At 32.2% G+C, this 21,121-nt stretch overlaps 1 protein-coding gene across 33 annotated transcripts in view; it reads right to left on the bottom strand.

The window, feature by feature from the left end:
• Positions 1-21,121, bottom strand: part of RIMS2 (regulating synaptic membrane exocytosis 2) — a gene marked incomplete at both ends in the record, with an annotated part of 602,684 nt that overhangs the window by 388,288 nt on the left and 193,275 nt on the right. For 13 of the 33 annotated variants that reach the window (XM_081266176.1, XM_081266182.1, XM_081266175.1 and 10 more), the window contains one exon: positions 4,890-5,011. The exons of the other annotated variants lie outside the window; for them this stretch is intronic. In XM_081266176.1, coding sequence (XP_081122302.1) covers positions 4,890-5,011 — 122 coding nt within the window. Of the gene's footprint in view, positions 1-4,889; positions 5,012-21,121 lie in introns of those variants that run through there. 33 annotated transcript variants of the gene reach the window in all.

Here is a 21,121-nt window from a genome sequence, read left to right as displayed (position 1 = left end):
AGAGAGACAGTGGTGGAATAGAAAAGTCTTCAAATTTCTCAGAACTTGACATAGATCCTGTGTCTCACTTTCTAAATCAGAGTTGCTCCAGTATTAGTTAAATTCAAACATTAAATTCAAACTGAAGCTCAGTCTTAAGAATTCTTTTGTTGGGGCCATGAAATTTTCTGAGTAATTCACAAATGGATATGAGCACAGCCTACAGCACCAGAGCACATATGAAATGAATTCATTTTAGTATTCAGTGATTAGCACCAGAATTTTAAATTTACTAATAGTTACCTTCTTTAACTAAGATCCATTATGATTGTGTAGAAGTAGATAATTTTAAAAGAACTGTTAATATTTACCTGTCAGTTATCACCAAAAGTAGTAGCTCTATAAAGTTTATGTCAATAAAGAAAACAAAAGACCATACATCTGTATCAGATTTGGTAACTATATTAATAATTGTGGTATGTACCTAAGGCTCATAATAAATATTCTGGAAAATATATTGATGATATGCATATCTAAATCAAAAATCATTTTGATTAGAAATCTAAACAAGCAGTTGTATTGAGATATACTTTTAAGGTCAATAATTTTTATCATTATGTATGTTTAATAAGGTTTAAGTAAAAACATAAAGTATGTTTTATATCAGACTATTGAGTGCTTTATAAATCTCAGAATACAAACTTTTCACAAAATAAATTCCTAAAATGAAAAATTGATTATGTCGGGACCACATAAAGTCCAAACAAAACACACTGCAGATTGCACCTTCAGAGCTCTGAAAAGTAAGCATACTCTTTCAGTGTCATAATAGTCTGACGTGCTATGATTAATAACAAGTGTCTATGCCAAACTTCCTGAACACAAATTAATGGTTTCATTATAAACCAAAGCAATAATTATTCTGAACAAAAATACTAACAAACTAAACATTTACTTGGCAAAATCAGGTTTTATTTAAAATAATATTAATGTTTTAGAACCGTAGTAATGTTTTAATGAAAAAAAACTAATTATTTACATTTATAAATAAGCTTTATATTTCATTTTTATAATTTGAGTAGCCCCATATTTTAATGAAAAATCACAACACTTTTGAGAGAGATAAGTAATACTAATAATAATCACTGAGAACAGTGGGCAAAAAATGAGACCACTCCAGGTAAATGAGGTCATACAGTTCCCTCATTTATAATTAAAAGTACCAACAAATCCAAATATTCTTTGGTCTAAGTTTTTTAAATCTTACTTTCAAATAAGAAAGTCTGCATATCTGATCATATATATATGCAAGGGAGAAAAAGATCTATTCTGAATAAATTCTAGTTCTAGTATGCCCCTGTGTGGCCAAAAAGCACAGCAAATTCACTGCCACAAATTTAGTGACAAAGAAATAATTACTTCAAGAGGAAAATACAGATTTCTTAACTATACAAGAAAGATTGTTAAAATTCAATAAATAAAAAAATTTGGAGGACATCAAATATAGTTTTTCATAAATTTTTATCACAAGTCTTCATTATTATTTTCCTTTGAACACTCCCTTAAAGCAACTAACAGCTTAATGCAAAGAATTCTACTAAAAAATATATCTTTTAGTTTCTGAAAATTTATGATTTCCTCCAAAGACAAGATCACAAAAATTAGATTTCAAAATGAATTCAGTACTTGAAATCTTTTTCACTGGCAACAAAAGCAATTATCTTTGTGTTCTGGTGAAATAATTTAATTTGGGAAAAATGAATTTGTAAGAAGATGACTTGATAACAAGAGTTTAAATTAAAGTGACATTTCATCAAAACCCATTAAGTGGATTTATGTAGGATGCAGACAGGCTTTTGTTTTTGTTTTTATTTCCCTTGTAGGATCTTTAGTTGTTTCATTTTAACTGTAGAAAAATAGCTCCTTATGCACTAAAATGGTACCATACGATGACAAAAAAATAAGTTAAGAACTTTCTGTCTAAAACAAAAGGGTCATGCTATATGTTTCCCACAAAATTTAGTTAAAATAGTCAAGTGGTTTTCACTCATAAATAAATTTTCATTATTCATTAAATAATAAAATATTTTAAAAATCTTTATTAATTTCCAGTTTAGTGATTTATGATTCATTCAATATTGTTAGTATAATTAAACTCTTTCCTTCTGTCTCAAGTTGGAAATGATGTTTTTGGAGTATAATATAAGAGCTTTTCATCTTTTGTTACTAATATGTCATAGATATTAAATACCCTAATATTTAATAACCTGATGAAAGTTAAGTTGCAGATTTAGGGATATGATTAGTTATCTAAGAAAGGGCTCCGTTTCAAAATTGCTTAAAAGGATCAATTTTTAATAATATATTTTCTACAATTGATACATAGTATTCTTCTAATAATTTCTCCTAGAAAGCAATTCAGAATAAAAATATAATCTATTTGTCCAAATCTATGATGTTATTTCTGATCAGCTTAAAGACCATAGTTAATGTCAAAATACAAATATTATATATTCTATGTCAACCAGTCCAAACACTTAACTGATTACTATTCATGTAACAACATTAAAACTGTTCTTTCTAGAAGTGATAGTTATATAATTGATGCTTAAATCTCAAAAATCATTAGTGTCCACTCCACAAAGTTGAAATGCTCATTATTTAGGAATAAAACTTAAGTTGTAAGAGCATATTTTGTGATAACATGCTTAAGTCATTCACCCATGGTATTTTTCTTCAAGAACAAATTTTTAATTTACATACTTTTTACTTCATTGTTAACTGAAATGCTAATGTCTAGGTAATTGTATTCTTTTGTAAAAAATTTAAGTTGAATAAAATATTTAAAAGACCCTTCTATCTAATCTGAACACACACAAAAAAGAATTAAAATATGTAGCAGCATTAATTGTGAGTTCATTTACTTATTTTTCCTTCTTCAAACTTCAAAAATAACTATTTGCATTGACTTTGGCTGATCTTAAAAGTAAATCAATTTGATGGTTATTTATGAAGATAATTAAGTCTATTTTATAAAATAAAACCTCTGTTTTTTAAAGACTAACAAAGTAAGAACATGGAGGTAGGAATTATATTTTAAAGCAGAATAAATTCTTTATTATTAATTGGTATTTTGGGGTAATTTTAGGTAAGTATTGAAGTTAAACAAGATTGATCTTATGAAAGTATTAGAACCTTCACAATTTAATGTTTAATTGCAGCAGCATAAAATTCCAGATATTAATGACAGCATTGAAGTTATAAACATGCATATAATAAAATAAACTTGAAGCCACAGCAAAAGCCTAGTTATAGGGATGTACACAAACCCTCAATAAATACAGTCTTGTATTTGAAAACTACTACCACTAATTTTAAAACCAATTTCTTTACTGTGCTGCTAACAGTACAGTTTATATAATCAATATACACCAAGACCTAATGTTAATACTTTTGAGCACACAAATTCTTGGCATTAAAAAAAGAGATGGAAACAAAACAAGAAAAAAAACTTTAAAGAATAAACATAAATTCTAAAACTCTGGTACCTTCAAGTTGTGAAAATATTGAGAAACCCATACTGTCTCTTTTACTTAAAATTTAACATAAGTAAGTAAAAATAATATATTACTAAATAAAAAGAAAGCAAGATCATAAAATATATAGTCCATTATTTATATAATAGTCCAAATGTTAGAATATCCTAACATTTCATATAGTTGTATATTTCAAATTAGTCTGAAAATAAAATTAGGAAAAATCAAATCAGTTCATTGAACAAAACTACACTGAGGAAAAGAAGTATAATTTTATATGAAATAAATATGCTATTCCATATTCCAAAAAAGGTCATAAATATATTTGCCATCAGTAAACATTTTAAATGTCAATAAATTTTAAAAGCATTCTTTTCATTTGCTAAATTAACACACATATTGTGTAACAGGGTTTTTTTTTTAATCTCTAAAATAACCTGCCTCACATTCTTCTAAGAACCTAAAAGGAAGAGATCAACAAAACCATTCAATAGTCTATGCACTGTTAATTCCCCGTGGATTTCCAGAAGATTTCAGTGCACTATTATGTTCATGAAATTTCTTTCCCAGTCTTTCTCCACATTTAATTAGTTAAAATGAGGTCTTTTTTTATACTAGTTGTATAACATTAGAAATTCTCAAAAGCGAAACAACTTATATGAGAGATGAGCTGGGTAATAAAACTGCATTTCAAAAGCTTTTTTCAAGGGACTATCTCTTTTAGTGTAAGTCAGAGAAACCATCTAGAATATATGTTCAAAATTTAACAACCTTCACCACAAAAAAAAATGCTTGGTTTGAAAAAGCAATAAGAATTATAACAAAGAATCCTTCCAAACTAGCTTATCTAATGCAAAGCATTACTAGCAGTTTCACACTATTGCTTGCTTAAAAGTGATTATTGATCTACACTGCATAGAGAAATGTCTTAGACCTAGAAATCATCTTCCGCATGTTTTACAAGAGCATGCATGATTGCTAATTCATATTTTCCAACAAATCACATATGATTATACAGTACCATTCTTATATATGCAATATAATCACTGCTATGATAACAAAGAAAACATATATTAGGCATTTTGAGTTAATCATTTTAAGAAAAGAAATAATGAAACAGACTAACATCTATATTATGTTTCAGAGGTCAATCTACTTAAATTTAAGATGCTTTTATGCTTTCCAAAGAAAAATAAAGCTTATTTTCCTTCTTAAAATCAAATTAAGAGTACTAAGTATAATTCTGTATGTATAATAAAAAAGACAGCACCCTTATAATATTAAAATTGCAATACAAAACAATTTTACAGACATATAAAATTACTATCCTGAAACTAACAATACTAAAAGAAAATACAGTTTAGCTCTACTCACCTTGCATTGTTCAGTGTTTGTCCAAAAAGCTCATTTTGTAAAATATTTGGTGGGGATGAAAAAACCCCATGAAAATGAGATAAAACAGAATTGCAGACCTGGCGCAATGTCTCAAATTGCATTTTCTTCCTTTTTTTTTTTCCTTCTCTTATTTTTCCTTACCACCTGTCTTTAAAGTCATCTATTTGCAGACACCATCAAATAAAAACATGCCAATCAAGTTCCATATTTCTCCTGAGCTCTGCAAAAACTGTGCTTAAATGAGCAGAGGTTGATAGTTAATTGTACAGTCATTATTCTTCTAATTCGGTCGTAGAAGATTCAGTACTCGTGCAGCTTTCGGCTTTCTCCTGACCGTAGCAAGAATTCTAAACAGCAGTAGGCTTTTTGGGCATTCCCAGCTGAAGTGTGAAGCTGAGCTGCTTTCATGTACTCTACTCATATTTCTCTAAGCCTATTAAAAACACGCAATGAATAGATGCTGTCGTCAGGAGTTTCAGCACATCTGGCTGCCAGCAATAAAATCTCAGAAGTAATAAAAATGGGGACAAGGTATCTTCTCAATGTTGCTACTGGATAAGAGAGGAAGAGAAATTATGCATCTCCCAAACCCTTTTCTCTTTTCTGAGAAATGAATAACTCCAGCAACAGAACATCTCTCTTCAACGTGCAAGCTGCTGCATAGGACCGGAACATTCTAAAAATAAATGGTACATCCTCCTTTTGATATCATGAAGCAATAAAAGTATGACAGACAATGGGCTTTTATCACCTGCATTTATAATGCCATACTTCTAGAGTGAAGTGCATTGGAAAACATGTACTTGGTCATCTTAAATTTCTTATTTAATTTTAAAATGTCTTCATTTATTTATTTTTAAAGAAATGTGAATAATATTGAGTCTGGTCCCTTTTATAGGCCATAAATAGTTACTACATGGCTGGTCATACAAATATGGAAGAAAGTTATGCCTATCTATTAAAATTCACCTAAGCAGCACACATTAAATAAAACCTTTCCTGAAGGTCCAAACAAAACATGACCATGGCCAAAGGACACTTTATCAACTATCATTAATTATTTCAATAATGGCAGTCATAACATTTTTTAGAATGGACTATTTTCTGATGGTTCCAATAGTCTTAGAATACCCCCATATTATCGCACATTCTTTGTGAAAAATTGTGTTTCAGAGAAAATCTTAGGTTATTCTGTATCCAGGGGCAACCATCTTTCTGTAAAGATTTTTAAAAGCAGCATGTAAACCAAATTTCAAATATCAAGTCATTTGTGGAGACGCTTAATATTTTTACTGATATTTATTTGTTCCTGACCCTTGATGTTTGTTTGTTTGTTTGTTTGTTTGTTTGGGTGTTTTTTTGGTTTTGGTTTTACTTTGTTTTGTTGATTTTTGGTACAGTGGATTGAACCCAGAGGCGCTTAATCACTGAGCCAAATCCCCAACCTTTTTTATTTTTTTATTTTTAGACAAGGTGTTTTTAAGTCGCTTAGAGCCTCACTAAATTGCTGAGGTGGCTTTGAATTGTGATTGTCTGGCCTCAGCCTTCCATAATGCTGGGATTACAGTTGTGCACCATCACCCTGGGCTCCTTAGTGTTTCTTTAACAGATCCAGCCCTCTTGGTTCTTTATTACCTCAACTCTTATCCCTAAGCCCATCTCTTTCCATATACATATCACTTTGAACATATAAGCACTTAAATATACTGTTTTAAAATAGTGGTAAGTTATTTTGGGGAATGAATAAACAAATAATAAACTATAATAACATAAAATTTTAAACAGCTATTTTATTTCTTTTTAAACTAAGATATTCAATTATGAATTTGACCTAAACTAAAAGTGACCCAATATTGACCATTATTTATTAGTTGTGATGTTTTTATAGGTGCACACCAATTTATTGTTCAAACACTCATACAAATCATAAAGTATTTCTTAGTTTATAAAGCAATTCTAAATTCATTTTTTAATGTTTACAAAATACTATACATATTAATTCTTCCATAGGTTTAAAGATGAAAACATTCAAGCTTTTATGGATTAAAGATTATACAGTTCATAAAAGACAGAGAGATTTGGAATGAAAATCTTTGTTTTGGACACTATTTCCTATGCTCCTTCCCTGTCATTTTGTTTTGTACATATAAGTACATGCTCATTTGCATTCATATTCACCCAACCACATACACAAATGCACACCTATTGTAAAGAGGCCCATCTCTGTAGATGAATAAGAAAATCATCTGCCCCTGACTAATCAAGAATATTTCAGTGAGAATATCTCAAGTTTTTTAATTCACAAGAAAATTTTAGTGGGTTTCTTGCATTTACCTCAAACAGAAGCAACCTAATGATTTAAATTTTTAAGTCTCTGATCATAAGTAGATATTTCATACCCATAAAATATCAACATCTACAAAAAAATATACATTCTTAAAATTGTTATTTTTAATGTCCTTCTAGTTTTTCTTTCCTATACTTCTACTTTTACTACTAAAGTATTTTTCTTAATACGTTAATATGAAAAGTGAATATGCACCATTCAAAAAAACTCATTAAAATGAGTTTACAGACACCATCAAGAAACAGCAAGTAATAAGCAGAGTCTCAGTCAATTAAATGTTGCTAATTCAGAAAATGGATATTGTTTTATGGATCATAACTGAAGAGCAACTACTTCAAGAGTGAACAATCTGATCAAGTCATATTCTAAAGGAAGTAGACAACAACTTCTTAGACTTTCAATAAATGGTACTGACCCAGGATAGATAGAAAAATAGAACAGATTAGAGTACATAGTAGCGTATATGAACAGAGGTAGTAAAAAAACAAAGGTAGACAGCAGACTAAAAAGGCAGAACTTCTGTATGTCAAAGGAAAATAATTGAATGAATGTCTCTTAGTGAAAAGTAAAAAGTAACCAACTCCAGACAGAGATATAGAGGAATAATCACTGAAATTATAACAAAGGCACTGATAGATATAAAGGTCGATTGAAATTAGAATGAAACAGGTCTAAAATATATGGAATAAGGAAAAGAGTAGTCTATCAAAACATCTTATTCTATCTTCAGCATGCTAAAGAACAAAGAATGATTTTCAAATGATTAGTGAGACATCACCAGGATGAATACAGCTACTATGTCTTATAAAACCAGATTATAGAAATGTTCATATGCTCAAAAATAAATAAAAACCTGAACAGCTCTACATTCATTGAAGAAATTAATTTGCAGCTTAAAAAAAAAACACATCTAACTAAAAGAAAACTCCAGGCCCAAAAATCATCAGAGAAAACTCTTGCAAATATTTAAAGTAGGAATACGAAAACGATTGCTTCCTAAGTCATCTTGTAAAGCCAAAATTCCTCTGAAAACAAAACCAAGGAAGTTACAAGATAAGAAACTCCATACCACTATCTCTTATGAACATAAATTATAAAAATTATGAAAATAAATTTTAAAACTTCTCTAACAAAATATTATAGACATATTGTAAATCAAATCCAGCAATATGTAAAAGAATAATGCCCTCATGATTGAGAGGGGTATCCCAGGACTGAAAGGTTAGTATAACATCTGAAAACAATCAGTGTTACTCACCATATAAAACAAACTAAAGAAAAAACAAGGAGATATTATCAATAGAGGCAAAAAAAATGACAAAACCCCACATCCATTCATGATTAAAATTGTCAGCAAATTAGTAGCAGAATTCCCTCAAACTGACATGAAAAATCTATAGTTAACATCACATTTTATTGTGAAAGATTCAAAGCTTTACCTTAAATTTGAAATAAGGTAGATGTTACTCTCACCGTTTCTATTTTACATTGTAGTGGAGACACTTGACAGTAAATTAAGATAAGAAAAGGAAATTAAAGGCTTACAAATTGAAAAGTAATAAATAAGGCTATTATGGTGACATAGTCATCTATGCAAAAATTTTGAAGAAAAAAGAAAAAATCAAGAGAAACCTCAATGTGGTACTGTCCCAGGGTAGATAGAAAAATAGAACAGATTAGAGTACATAGTAGCGTATATGAACAGAGGTAGTACAAAACCAATGACTTGAGAAAGGGTTGCTTAGTAGCTGCCGCTCGCAACAGTAGCTTACTATAATAGAAAAAATAAACTTACTATAATGGGAAAAATAAAGTATCATACTTTGCCATATCTACAAGCAAACTTTACTACTAGTAGTAATAGTAAAAATTACTAGTAATAAACACAAAAGAGCATTTCTAGAAATTTTGAGAGAGAACTGACTTATTAATCATAACTAAAAGATCACAAGCTATCAAGTTTAAAAAGTAATGACTTTTACTAGGTGAGAATGTCTGCCCAACAAAGTAACAGTGATAAAAATGATAGAAAGCCATTATTTTTCAATTGGGCAAAGGATATAGGTCATAAAGAGACATGAATAAGGACATTCATTAATTTGCTATAATAATGAGGATTTTTGACAAAAGGTAGATTATACATCACTAGTGGATTGTCAAATACAACTCTATAGATACATAGTAAGAAATCTGCATTAATTATCTATTGTTATTGTAACTGCCACAAATGTTAAAGTTTAAAAACACCAGTTTGTTGTGTTACACTTCTGATGGTCATAAAGTCTGATGACGTTTCACTGAATTTAATCAAAGCATCAGTTAAGTTCCTTTTAAAAGGCTCTAGGGAGAATTCATTTTTTGATCATTTAAGTTGTTGGCAGAATTCAATTCCTTGTGATTGTAGGGCCAAGATCCCTATTTTCTTTCAAGCTTTAAACTGAAGTTGGCTCCTGTCTTCTACAGATTGCTTGTTTCTTTGACTCAGATCCCTTTCCTCCATCTTCAAACTTCCAGTGGCCAGTCAAATCTCTTTCCTGCTTTGAATTTCTCCTCCTCCCATCTAATCTCTTTCATCAAACCAGAAAAGATTCTCCAGTTTTAAATTCATGTGATTTGACTAGGCCCACATAGATAATCCAAGATAATCTCCCTATCTCAAGATCCATAATCTTAATCACATCTACAAAGTCTCTTTTGCTGTAAAAAGTAACAGGTTCCAAGGATTAGGATTAGGAGGTAGAAGCCATTATGCTACCACAGAGAATAATGCAGAAGTCCAGAGGGGGAAAAAAAAAGACATTTCTACATGAATACATTTTTTAAAATGTGAGACCTAAAGCACTTTCTCATTTTTATAATGTAAAATACATACGAACACATTATGTATTATACAAAGATATGTATTTAGATGGGGAAAAAAACCACAAAAGTGATGTCCTAAATGTGATTAACAAAACTCACTGCCCCTGAGGAACAAAATAAAATAAAATGAGAGTAGTAGAAGATAATAATTTAGGAGCTTTTACACTCCACAGATTTGCTTTCTACTGTTTTGATAGCCCGGCTGAATAATCTGTCTCCAAAACTCCTTCATTCAAATTTTGTTGAAGTTTTAACAAATCTACAAAACCTCTCCTAACGTATCCTGTTTGGTTCCATCATTTAAATTAGTTCGTTTAATTCTCTGTCTTGTTATATATTTCTAAGTTATTTTAGTTACTTTAATTTTACCAGTTTTAAATATTCATTTTTACATAATATCATTAATTCTGACTTCCTAGATTATAAATTTGTGGCACAGAGCATCTTCTATGTTTGTATTTCTCCATATAAACTTGTGTTATAAATAAAGTATATGCTTAATAAAAATTGCAGACTAAGTAACTGAAGTAATATTTCTGTAATACAGTCCTATTGAGAACTTTCAATAAGTCTAAATAGTGTGCAGCATTTTTCTTTAGGTACCACTAGAAAGCCTCTAAGGAAACTAAGGAGACTGTGTAATATATTGCCCATATAAGGATAATTTTGAGAGTGAAAGGTGCTCTTAATAATTATGATGGGACAATATGTACAAGACAGGACTAGCCATGACAAACTGGAACACTAATCACTAATCAAGCAAAATTTTTAAATGATGCTAAATTATGGCAACTGAGAGCAAAAAGGCATAAGAATTTCTATAAAAATATGTTAAAATACTTTAAAAAATCTCATTATCACTGAAAGTTTCTAAGAAACAAGAATACTAGAGATCATATAATACATTAAATGTAGTTTAATATGTGTTTTTATGCAAGTTAACATGTATTTACAAAAACATCAGGGTAAAAAATGAGACTAAGAGGCAGAAAAAAATTACTGGATTTCTTAAATAAATTCAATTTTTGTAAACACAAGATAATTGTAATACATAAAAAATATTGAAAAGATAGTTCTACTAGTCTTTTCAGTGATTCAATTTATTTCAATTCAATTAATATTCTATGAATGCCTATTAATACAAACTCAAAGATGTAAAAGATAGTGTTCCCTCAAGTTGCTCAACACTCAAAGAGAAAGAAACACTGACAAGTATACCCAAGGTCAGATAGTGGTAAGTGCTTTAATAAGGTATCCTCTACAAGCAAAAATATAATTCATGTTGGATAAGATACAGGAAGGGTATATGTAAGTAGGGACATTTGAGCTGCGCTTTAAAAAAAATAATAAGATTTAGGCAGACATTCCAAGGCACATCATTACTTAAGAATTTTGGCAGTGTTATTTCTCCAACTAGAGTGCCCTTCCTCAGATATCCACATGGCTTACTTTCTCACCAACTTCAAGTCTTAATGTTAATCAAGGCCTTCTTCAACTCCCTACTTAAAATTAACTGCCCTCTCCCCTGTTGCTGGGGGAGACACTTCCTTTCCTCCCCTATCTTATTTTCCTTCTAATAGTTGTCACCAGGATCTCAGAGGTGGGACACTCCAAGCTATACTACTCCCATTCATTTAAATGACTTTCGATCTGAACAGTCTGTGCAGCTAACTATATATGAAGTTATACTAACACATTAGATATTTCTTACTTATTTGTCTTACCCAAGTAAAAAGTAATCTCCATTAGGAATTTTGTCTATTTTTTCACTACTATACTGTCAGTACCTAGAAATCTAACACACAATCAACACTCAAATATTTGCTGACTTAATATATTCAGAGCTAGAACAGAATCCTAGACAGGAAGAATAGCTTAAGTAAATACTAGGAGGGAGAGGAGGAGAGGGAGGAGGAGGGGAAGGAGGAGGAGGAGAATTATCATCCAGGTACAGTGGTACAAGCCTGTAATTTCAGCTTCTGGGAAGGCTGAGGTAAGATCACAAGTTTGAGGCCAGCCTCTATAACTTATAGAGAACCTCAACAACTTAGCAAGATCCTTTCTGAAAATAAAAAATAAAAACGACTGGGGGTGTAGCTCAGTAAAGCACCCCTGGGATCAATCTCCAGTACCAATAAAAGAATGAATGATAATCCACTATGGTTAGATGATTGATTATAGGGCCAAAGACACAAAACACCCTCAAAACATGTAATGACAGGCTTTTGAGTCAGTCAGAAAAAGGAAAGAAAAAAATAAAACCTGTTTCAACTGACACTCCTTCCTCTAATTTTGGAATCTTGAGAAATTATTTCAACATAAAAAGGGTATCTTAAATATCATCTTATAATACTTTTTCTCATAAAGCCTAAAACATTGTAAGTACTCACTAAATGTTTGATTTTCTTAAAAAAGCTAACAACTATTGTCATGTAAGAAATAAAAAATAAAAATTTTTTTTAAAAAACTAACAACTTAAATTCTAATTACAAAATGGGGAGGCACCAAAAGTAACCAGATCAATGACTTCATCATAAGTATAGATTGGATTTTAAAATTATGATTCTGAAAACAAAGTAGAATATAGAGAGAAGAAAGACAAAGTTAATGCATAAATCGTAGTGACAATACCCTTAATGGAAACAAAGGGTTGACTATAAGAAAATGTAGAGATGGAACAGATTGAAAACAAATGAAGATAATATGAAAGTCAAGAGGGAGTGGATTAGAAAATGACACTTAAGTATCTTTACCAGGGATTGAACTCAGGGGTACTGGACCACTGAGCCACATCCCCAGCCCTATTTTGTATTTTATTTAGAGACAGGGTCTCACTGAGTTGCTAGCGCCTTGCACTTGCTGAGGCTGACTTATGAACTCTTGATTCCCCTGTCTCAGCCTCCCAAGGCACTAGGATTTCAGGTGTGTGCCACCGAGCCTGGTGATACTTAAGTATCTTGATTTGAGAAGCGTTGATGGTTGATGGTGCGGTCAGCTGGGCTGAGGAATGATAAGGAAGATGCTATGTTGGAAGAAAGCATACATTTAAGTTCTGAACATTTTAATTTTGAAATGTTTGTGGAATAAAAGGTAAGATTATAAAACTTGCATTTGTTGAATACAAATCTGGTAAGTGGAAATCTCAAAACTGAGATAAACATTTGGAAATAAATATCATACCTGAATATAAAAAGATGAGGATATATAATAAGTCCTGTTTTCCACAATCTTAAATGTATACTTAATCTACTTACCAGTCTAAACCATCTCTGCAACCAGTTCAGATGGAACAAAGTATAAATTGTTTGCTTTCAATATGCACCTTCGCCATCTGGTGGCAAAAATAATAAATACAGGCTTATTATTATTCCAAAGCGGAAATGATTCCTTATCTGTCACCCTACTTATTATTGCCACTTCCATCAATATATTATAGGGAGAGGCTCTCTTATTCTTCAATTCTATTATAACTGCTATTTCTCTTCACTTTTTACTGTGGCTACTAGTATATTCAAATTATATTACTGGTAAAAGTATTATTGCTAAAAGTGTAAACTTCCCACTCACTCCTGGGAAGTTCTCTCTTCATAATCCATCATTACATAATCCGATTACACTCCAAGAAACTTAGTTAAATATCTAAAAATTTAAATATATTACCAAAGTTCTTTTGCCAAGTTTATTGCTTTCAACAACTAATGTTTCAAATTCCTTGTTTTTTAAAGCTAACTTCATTCTTTGGACAGATTGATCCATGGAACAGAACAAGACATCTATAAATATATACTAGCATATAATAATCAATGTATAAACATGACATCTAAAATAAGTGGGAAGAAAATATTGATCACTAAATAAAAAGTGTAGAACAAAGCATTATCATGTAGAAGGCAAGGTTGAACCTGCACTAATGCCATATTCTTATAAACATGAGATAGATCATTGTTTTACAATGCAAACTAAAATCATAACAACATTTAGAAGTAATGGAAATTTTCTTAAATTTTGGTGTAAGAGAGGGCCTTTTAAAAATAATCCCAACAAAGCAATTTCTCCAAAGAAGATATATAATAGCCAATAAGAAAGCATGTTCAACATCATTAGAGAAATGCAAATCAAAATCATTTCACACTCACCGAGAGGACTATTTTAAAAATATAAACAAGAGAAATGAAAACAAGTGTCCACACAAAAACTTACAAACATGCACAGCTGCATTATTCACAATTGCCCCCCACAAAAAATGGCTATTACAACCCAACTCCAAAACCCATCAACTGATGAATGGATAAACTGAATAGCATATGTCCGTATAATGAAAAGCCATGAAAAGAAATGAGTTACTGATTCATGCCATGAATGGATGAACTTTGAAAAAAGTATGCTAAGAGCCAAAAACAATGGCAGTGAACACCAGGTTGCCTCTAATGGCTGAGGACTTACCATACACCACAAGGAAATAAATTTAGGCAATAACTAGAGAGCCTGGAAGAGTACCCTGAGCATCAGATGAGACTCCAACCCCAGAATGGGGACATCCTAAGCAGAGGATCTAGTTAACCTGTACCCTGATCTTGACCCAAGCAACTACAAGATAATCAATTTTTTTTTAAAGAGAGAATGAGAGAGGGAGAGAGAGAGAGAGAATTTTAATATTTATTTTTTAGTTATCAGCGGACACAACATCTTTGTTTTGTATGTGGTGCTGTGGATCGAACCCGGGCCGCACGCATGCCAGGCGAGCGCGCTACTGCTTGAGCCACATCCCCAGCCCCCAAGATAATTAATTGATGCTATCTTAAGCCACTGAGTTTGTGGTCATTTGTTTCACAACAATAGAAAAGCAACACAAAATCCATTCCACAAAAGGTTATTTTCCGAAATATAAACATAGGTGTTAAATAAAGTTCAACAACTCAATGGAAAAAAAATATGAACAAAAGATTTGAAAGGAAAAAAGTTCTTACATACACAGAAATGTTCAACATGACTCAATTATAATATAAAAAGGATTATAGCTAAAAATGCAGTATCATATTTTGCAAATCAAATTTGTAAAGATCAAAAGATTTATAACATTGTGTTGATAGAGAGTATAGAGTAGAAACCCTAATAATTGTTGATAGAAGTATTTTGGTATATCTTCTACCAGTAAGCAATTTGGCAAAGCCTACAAAAACTTAAAATCGCATGTTTCTATTCTTTAATCAAGTGATTGTATTTCTGGGAATTTTATTTATCATATAGATTTACTCTTCCTAAAGATAATATGTATATATTTGTGAGATTATTTATTAAAACAATATTTGGAATAGAAAAAAACTGATAGACGATGCATATCAAAAAACTCGTATGTAAGAAATTTTTAAAAACTCAAGTAATTATGAAAAGGACTTTTAAACCATTTTTTAAAATCAATATAATGCTTTTATCACATCCATCTCTATAGCAATCATATTAAGTCATTTTAAACAAAATAACTTACTGGCAAAAAAAATGTTATTGAATTTTTCTAAACGTGTACTTTTCATATATTACTTCATTTTTTATTTCTAACCTACAAAGAAAATCAACAATTTTTAAAATATCAAAGTCATGGTAAGGTTAATAGCAGAAATTAAGACTAATGTAGAATTATGAACTATGAATTCAGAAGTTGTTACTCTCATCTCTCTGTACCTAGTTTAAAAGAGGCATGAAACATAAAACTCAATTAATAATCCTTGTAGACCAGGGTGGCAAGATCAGTTTTGCCATTCAGTGTCAGACCAACATTATACAGTCCATTCCAAAATACTTTTGTATGTAAATCTTATGTAATTAAGTGGTGAAACATTGTGATAAATTTTCAATGGCTAAGTTCATACTTATGCTCTAACTCAACAGTGATAGTATAAGACCCACTGCAATTATGTATTATCTTGGATCTTAACTATATTTCCATACAAGTTTTGTTTCTTGACTATCAAATCTCTCTAAATAGCTTTTTTTCAAGTTACTTATTAACTCCCAAATGGGATGAATAATGTTCTGATTTTCAATATGAAGACTACTATAAAATTTCTTTCTTTCATTTACTAGACAAATTTCTAATAATGTTTATTTTTCCTACCATGTAAAACAGCTGAACATAGAAAATAATTTTAGAAAAGATACACTGAAAAAAGAGACAAAACACTGAGACAGTGTTATAGAATTTGAAGATATAACTCCAACTGTTCTTGAGATCTATAAGTCTCTTCCCAGCATTCTATCAGACACTCCCTCATCCTTATATTTCATCCCTTTTTTTTCTTAAGTATTTTACTTATCCTTTCAGTTAGTTTTTCAACAACTATTCAAGGAGCACCACTAAATATCAATTACTGTGCAAGGTACTAGGAATATAATGATAAAGAAGATACAACAGAGGCTTACATCATGAAATCTATTTGATGCATTCAATTCCTCTTATAGAGAAAAATTTCAATGTCTTAGTGTTGGAAAGCACTTGTTTTAAAATGCCTTTCAAAATTTCAACACTTATGGCTTAGTGGAAACAATAATTCACTTTTTATGATTACAAAACACCTGGAATTAAAACTGACTAAAATCAATTTTAAAAAACAGCCACCTAATCCAAAGTCATTGTTTTAATCAGCTTTTTCACTTCCATGACCAAAAGACCTGACAAGAACAATCAGACAAGGAAAAGTTTATCTGAGGCCTCATGGTTTTAAGGTCTTAGTCTGCAGATGCCCAACTCCATTTTTTGGAGCCCTGGGAGAGGCAGAACATCATAGAAGTGTGTGGTGGATGAAAGCAGCTCAAGACACCACTTCACAAAAAAGAGAGAGCAAGCTCTGCTCAACAAGGACAAAATATATACCCCAAAGGCACACCCCCAGGGATCAACCTCCTCCAGCCACATGAAGTCTATAGTTACCACCCTGTTAATCCCAATCAGGAGATTAATGCACTGATTCAGTTAAGGTCTCAAAATCCAATCATTTCACCTCTAAACTTTCTTGCTTTATCTTTTAGGGGACATTTCATATCTAAAGCATAACAGTCATGCTTCACAGAGTAACATGTAAAACACATCTTCTATATCCCTATTCCTTTGTCATCTAGGGGCTTTCTTAAAATGATTCTAATAATTCTTGAAATAGATGATGATGCTTCTTCACCAGATTTTTTTTTCTTCTTTTTGCATGCATGTGTTCAGTGACTGTGAGCCCTCTAGTGGACAGCAAATATCATTAAAAATCTGTACAAGTTACACAAAAATCAATCAAAGTGTACATGTATACAGCACAATTTTTCATATCTCTGGTTGTATATAAAGTATGTTGATACAAATTCATGTCTTTATACATGTACTTTGGACACAAAAGTACATGTATAACTTACCAAATAATAAAACATAGTTATAAATTTACACTATCTATAAATAAATGATAAAACACTGCCAAAAACCATTTGTCATTCTACAACATTCTATACATTCTATGACAGGATTTTTCAGCATCTATTTCTCATGCATATTTCACATATGACTAATCTATAATTCCATATTTCAGAAACCTGGCTCCTGCATCTCAAATTCTAAAGAATGAGCTATGACTAAAGTGGCCAACACACTAAATTGCAAATAGAGCAGCAGTGTCAAACACTTTTGGCACCACCAACACAGACCTTCCTGTTGTACTTTGCTTTATCAGAGGACATCTTGCCTTTTGTTCTAAGAGAAATGCTAGCTATCTTGAATCTGAAACATTGAGCAAGGGGAGCAGGAATGGCTTACTGCTTGTTGTATTTCAGTTGAGAATTATGTTCATTGCAAAAGCAACCCTCATGGAAAGAAATCATGGCAGGAGCTCTAAGTAATCTAGAAAGCTGCCAAATGCACACCAGCTAATTTTAATGCAATTCTTAATAAAATACTTAAAATCCAGGACAATGCCAATCCATGCAGGATGCCAGAATAAACTGGGATCATCCTGGGCACACTAGCACATACTGCAACCCTATAGATCACTTAAATGAAGGAAACTTCAGAATAATTCAAGTTTAATTCAACTGAAAAATCAGAACATTTTAGTGTCCATATACTGACACTAAAAATATTTAAGTTACTTACTCTAAGAAAACAAACTGACTTCTATGCAGTCAAAACAATTACTATAATTTATTAAACATCATTTTTAAAAGAGACTTTTTATTTCAGAAACCTTATCATATTCTCAAGAAAAAGAAGACTCTTAGCATTGGCTATGTGAGACCATATCAATATTTGTCTTCAAATCTATTGATGGATTGTTCTGTCAATAAAAAAAAAAAACCCTCTCCTCAGACTATACCCAAAAGACTTAAAAACAGCATACTACAGGGACACATCCACATCAATGTTTATAGCAGCACAATTCACAATAGCTAAACTGTGGAGCCAACCTAGATGCCCTTCAGTGGATGAATTGATTAAAAAAAAATGTAGCATATATACACAAAGGAATTTTACTCAGCAATAAAAGAGAACAAAATCTTGGTATTTTCAGGTAAATGGATGGCGTTGGAAAAGATAGTGCTAAGTGAAGTTTGTCAATCCCCAAACAACAAATGCAGAATGTCTTCTCTGATATAAGGAGGCTGACTCATAGTGGGATATGGAGGGGGAGCATGGAAAGAATACATGAATTCTAAATAGGGCAAAGGAATGGGGGGAAAGGGAGGGGGAAGGGGATTAGCAGGGATGGTGGAATGTGATAGACATCATTATCCAAAGTACATGTATAAAGACACGATGTCAACATACTTTATATACAACCAGAGATATGAAAAATATGTGTAATAAAAATTGTAATGCATTCCACTGTCATTTTTTTAAATCAATAACATTTTTAAAACAAAATTAAATTAAATTTAAAAATAAAAAAACAATGATGCTGCAGAAAGTACAACAGTCATACTAAAATCAGTATTACAGGTTTCATTCATCCACCATAAGCACCAAGTATATTAAATTTGGTAGTACTGAAATTACTACCATATACATAGCTATCTTTAGTGCCCTTCTGTTTCCCTGATAATCTAAAAAGCAAAAGAAGAATTATGAAGGAATTAAGGTTATAAAGACACTTGCTTACAACTTATTAGGATTTTTTTCTCCTATGGCAATCATCAGTTTTATATTTTCTCATTACTTAGTTCTCATAATTTCATACTCATACTTTGATTCCCTCTTAAAAATTATTTCCAGGGGGATCCAACATGGCGGCGGGCGCGAAGAGATCAAGTCTCTGACCTCTTCAGCTGCGTGGGCATAGGGAGTCGTAAACCGTCTAAATGCTGTTTGCTCAGGATCACTGGGCAATGCTGAGCTGACGTGGATCTGGGGCGAACAGTCTGGGCCTCTCAGAACACACACCGAGCCCGGATCGGCTGAATTGAAGCTCCTATTCGCCTGCTTCTCGCAGACAAACTGCAGTGACTCAGCACTAAACGATCCCGCTGAAACAACTGGTCGGACCTTCTGATCCTATGGAGGTTAATGCCAAGGGAGCCTTCATAGGCAGTGGCCACAGGATTGAAATGGGGCTTGGGAGAGACAGTCAGGACGCACCCGTTGCATTGGTCACCCAGCAAAGGGAAACGAACTGTCGCCATTTGCATGGGATTCCACCATGGAGGAGGACTGACGTCACCAGAATGCTGCAGAGGAGATAACTTCATTGAAACCAGCGGATACAGGTGTGTAATCCCCTAGCCTTCCCTCTCCACACAGCGGGGAAACCTTAAGGGCCCCTCCCAGCACTCCCGTGAGCAAGATAGCCAGACAGAGGGAATCAGGAGTGGCGCGGCACCCGCGGCGCGGAACTCCCGGCTACCGCTCCCACCAATGCTGACAACTGAGGTCTCTTGCACCAGCTACCGGGGGCATGGCTACCGGAGAAAAGTAAAATTCCCTGAGGATTCTCAGCCCCAAGCTCTACAAACTTAGGGTCTGAGGGAATGGCAAACTGGGAGAGTGTGCCCAGTCATTCATGAAAACAGGGCTCCTGGGAGCAGCAGACCTAGCGTGTAGCCAGTATTGTGGTGAGCGTCACCGGTGAGCAGGGCCTGGCTTGAGGAAAAGTGGGGAAGCGACTAGACAAAAGAGAAGGCCCTAGGCACTCAGGATTGGAGACTCGCCCAGTCTGGGAGGAGGAGCTGCTGCACAGTGATTGGTTCCCGCGTAATGACAGGAGAAACTTGGCCTGGTGGGCACAGCTCCACCCACTGGAAGAGAAGTTAATCAAACTCTAAGACTGCATTTATTAATTTTTTTTTAATTTGGGTTCTTTTTTTTCATTTTCATTTTTTTGTTGCTGTTTTTTAAATTTTTTAAAAAATTTTTTTCTATTTGTTTTTAATTTTAATTTTTATTTTTTTATTATTATTACTCTTTTTATTTTTTTTATTTTCTATTTTTTTCCTTTGTCTTTTCATTTCTTTTCAATTTTCTTATTCCCCCTTCCTTGAATTCTACCTGATTACTCTCATTCTCTTTAGTGACTTCTTCCCTTCCCTTCTAATACCTTTCCTCCCAAGCATCAAATAAATTTATAGGAGTAAACAGTAACTCAGCAGTCAAACAGAACAAGAAGTAACATGAGCAGCATGAAAAAGCAAGGAAGAAAAGGAGTACAAACAATGCAGGACAGCCTAAATATTGAGGAGGACCTAGAGTCATCAGAAAAATGGTCATATAAAGAACTCAAGGAATACCTTAGACAGATGGAATGGAACCTTAAAGAGGATATGAGACAGCAAATTCAAACAGTGAAAGAACACATTGAAAATGAATTACATAAACAGATAAAAGAAGAAGTTAAGCATCTTTATCAGGAGATAGAGATTATAAAAAATCAAACAATAATTCTAGAAATGAAGGAAACTAAAAACCAAATTAAAAACTCAAATGAGAGTATCACTAACAGAGTGGAGCAAGTAGAAGCCAAAACATCAGATAATGAAGACAAAA

Source organism: Spermophilus citellus, assembly GCF_964194105.1.
Source record: "Spermophilus citellus genome assembly, chromosome: 14".
Lineage (NCBI taxonomy): Eukaryota > Metazoa > Chordata > Mammalia > Rodentia > Sciuridae > Spermophilus > Spermophilus citellus.
The sequence above is the reverse complement of the archived record's forward strand: the minus strand, read 5'-3'. Positions and strand labels throughout refer to the sequence as shown.